The 3,592-nt window shown below is 30.5% G+C and overlaps 1 protein-coding gene across 1 annotated transcript; it reads left to right on the plus strand.

Moving 5' to 3' along the window:
• Nucleotides 1–274: 274 nt before the first annotated feature.
• LOC104902199 (hypothetical protein) lies at nt 275–2,624 on the plus strand. The gene is made up of 2 exons (XM_010689898.4): nt 275–695; nt 1,807–2,624. Exons 1-2 carry the CDS (start codon nt 543–545, stop codon nt 2,395–2,397), a joined length of 744 nt encoding a protein of 247 aa, XP_010688200.2. The 5' UTR covers nt 275–542; the 3' UTR covers nt 2,398–2,624.
• Nucleotides 2,625–3,592: the final 968 nt, after the last annotated feature.

A 3,592-nucleotide genomic window follows, 5' to 3' on the forward strand; every position in this document is an offset into this window, starting at 1 on the left:
TTTGCATTGAAATTATACATTATTCTATTATTTTGTATAAATATGAGTAATTAAGTACAACAATATATTTCTTATCTAGCGCCCCGGAGCATCCGTTAGCAAGATCCATATAAAAATTATATCTAAATAGCGCGAAAATTCAATTGTTACAATTAATAAAGATAATCAAAGCTCTAACCCAACAAACCTGCCTAGTCAATAGTACAATGCATGTATAAAGAAACAGATTACCTAGTATTTAATACCATCAAGACCATTATTGTTGCATTTAATGCCCGCAATTACTGACACGCCTCCTTCTTCCTCCTTTTCAATTTATTACATTGAATTCCAACACCAATAAAACCAAAACTAATTAATGTTATTTATTTGGATTTCTCACACCCAATTCCAAACCTCATTTAATTACTCCTTTTTCTCCTTCCCCTAATAAACTCTTCCCCCATTTCTTCTCAATCACACTATTTATCTTCTTCTTCTTCTCCATTTTTACATAAAGTTTCAATCTTTTTCTCTCTTTTTAATTTAATTTCTTAATAATTATGGCAGCAGATGTAAGTAGACAGATTAAAAGTGAAGCTAAATCTGGTTTAATTACTCGTGATTTTCTTGGTGGGTGTTCTGGGATTGATTCTAAAGAATTAGACCTTGATTTGCATGTTCCAATTGGTTGGGAAAAACGTCTTGATCTTAAGGTATTTTTCTCATTTTTTTTTTTGTTTCTTTACAATTATTAATTCGTTTATTTGTTTTGATTTTGATGTGAATTATTTATTCAATTGAAAATTGCTCTGTAGTTGAATAATGGGTTTTACTTAGATTTTTAATCAATTGAATTTAGGAATTTTTAATTTTTTTTTTTGAAGATTTGGCTTATTTGTTTTGATTTTGATGTGAAATTTCAATTTGAATAATGGGTTTTAATGGAATTTTTATGGGTTGTGTTTGTTTGGGTTGAATTTTACTAAAATTATTTCTTCAAAAGTTTTAGTCTTTTGAAATGTGTTGAAGGTAGTTTTCTAATTTAATTGATGTCAATTATCTAAGTTTTTTAATATTATTTGAATGTATAGTTATTATGAATATTGTTATGCTACTTGATAGAAGTATAAATCAATTATTTATTGCTGTGCTCAGAGTTTTATTGCATCATTTAATTTTATTAATAAATGCTACCATGATCAATGTGTGTGACTTAATTACTTAAAGCATCGTGATTGCTCTTTTTACTTGTCTGATCTGACACTTTGATTTTCATTCCCTTGTTCACTTTCATTTTTTAATCACCCAAATCTTAGTATCTAATGTAATTAATAAACTTCTAATGTAGTAATTAGTACTCCTGGCATGGTCAAGTTGTTAGAGTTTTTTTATCCATATGAGCCACGAAGTCGATACAAAGAAGGAGAAGGGAATTTAAACCTGTGATCTATCGTTCACAGTACCTCAATCTTAACCACCAGGTCGAGATATCCTTGGTCAAGTTGTTAGAGTTGATTGTGTTGGAGTTGATTTGTCCTTAAATACTTGAGGAAAATGATGACAACGATCGACTCGTGATTTTGTCGAAATTCGAAACTTATGTCTATTGTTAGTCCTTAGCGTTGCATATATTAAAACCTCCATGTATAAACAACATTAATGAATAATTAGTTTGTGTTTGTGGGATATCAAAGACTTAGTTATGAGAGGTGTACTATGTTTAAGTTTTTAATTAGTATTATTGTTAGGGGTTTTAGGCATACTTTTTTTATTTGAAAGTTGAAATATCATGGGATTAACAATAAATTTCTGGATTATCTGCAGTCAGGAAAAGTCTACATACAGAGATGCAATCCTGCAAATTCAGCAGCATCTGAACAGAAGAATTTATCAAACCAACTCTCACCAAAACTTCATGATTTAAATACTTTTCCACAATTATCAACATCATCATCATCAAATGTAAAGCCAACACTTGGTTTATTTGAACAACCACCAAGTTTAGACCTTAAGTTAGTCTCTAATAATCCACCCTCATCTACATACACAAGTGTGTGTACTTTAGATAAGGTAAAATCAGCTCTTGATAGAGCTGAGAGAGCCTCACCCACTTCGTCATCGACGTCATCCTCTAAGAGGCGTTGGATGATAATGCCATCGACTGTCGGATCACAATCACCATCGAATTCCTCGTCGTTGTCAGTTGGTGAAGATGAGCGGGAGTCGTCCACGAGGTGGACTAATTCCTTGATCTCTAATCAAAATGGCGGGTTATTGGTGGCTGCAGCTTGCCCTGGTTGTTTACTATATGTGTTGATATCAAAGAATGATCCTAAATGTCCTAAGTGCAATTCAGAAGTTCATTTGCCTGTGATGAGTAAGAAGCCTAAGATTGATCTTAACATATCAATATGAATTTGTCGAAGAAATCGGAGGCGAATTTGATTAGAATTTGAATGGTTTATGATCCTTCCTAGTTCATGGTAGATAAGTAGAATGTTTTATTTATATTATGGAGTATGCCTGTCTATGGGATATATGGCTACTTAATTTGATTATATTCTTAAGATAGATATATAGTTTAATGATAGAACATAGTTTTGTACATTTAAAAAGTAATACAAGATCGAGGATTTTGTTTTTTTTTCTTCTCATTTTATTAGTTGCTCCTCAAACTTTTTACATTTTTATTTACTTCTTCCGTTTGATAATACTCGCTATATTTTTCATTGTAGTAAGTTTTTGGTTGTCTAAGAATCCGTGAATTGAGAAGTGTAGCGAGTAATATGAAACGGATGAAGTATAAGTATTTGGTTGTCTTTAATTGCTTCATCAAGATGGATGTACTCAGTCAGCTCAATTCTGATGAATAACGTGTGCAGTAGTATGTCATACTTCATACGTGTATAGGTATTAATGTATTATCCAAATTCTCTACATTGATGCTTGACAAGTTAGATAATGCTGAAGAAATTTAATGTCCGTGAACGTTAAATTATTTATATAATAATTGCCTACGTCTCTAATTCATGATGTGCATCCAAAATAATATAAGCTTTTATTATGCGACATTTTTACATTATTTTCTTTATTTCAAAATATAAAGTACAAATACTTTACGAAAATTTACTTTGATCACGAATATCACTTATAATATGACAAATAAAAAATATTAGAATTATACCATTATATTTGTTTTCAAATCTACTACAAGAATATCGTTTTCTTATAATTTTAATAAATATGAACTAAGAGTCTAAGAGTGATTAATTGTCAAAGTTTGACTTCCTTCAAATATCGTGTGTGTCATATATTGTGAGACGAATGGATTATTACCTTAGAAGCTTTGATTGAGGTCTAACAATAAATTTATTCCCTCCGCGGTCCATTAGTGTTGCTTTTATATTCTTGGCAACATTTTTCATCTATTTTCTCCTCTTTTTCCACCCATGTCATCCCCTTTTAATATTTTAACTTATTTTTCCAGTTTCTCTTCCTAACTTTTCAGTTTCTCTCTTCAAAATAAAGTGAGTAAATTAAAAAAAATGAATAAAATGTTAAATTAGAGTCTAAGATTTGTACCAAAATGACTTGTACTTGGTACGTACCA

Source organism: Beta vulgaris, chromosome 8 (genome assembly GCF_026745355.1).
Source record: "Beta vulgaris subsp. vulgaris cultivar EL10 chromosome 8, EL10.2, whole genome shotgun sequence".
In the NCBI taxonomy this organism is placed as follows: domain Eukaryota; kingdom Viridiplantae; phylum Streptophyta; class Magnoliopsida; order Caryophyllales; family Amaranthaceae; genus Beta; species Beta vulgaris.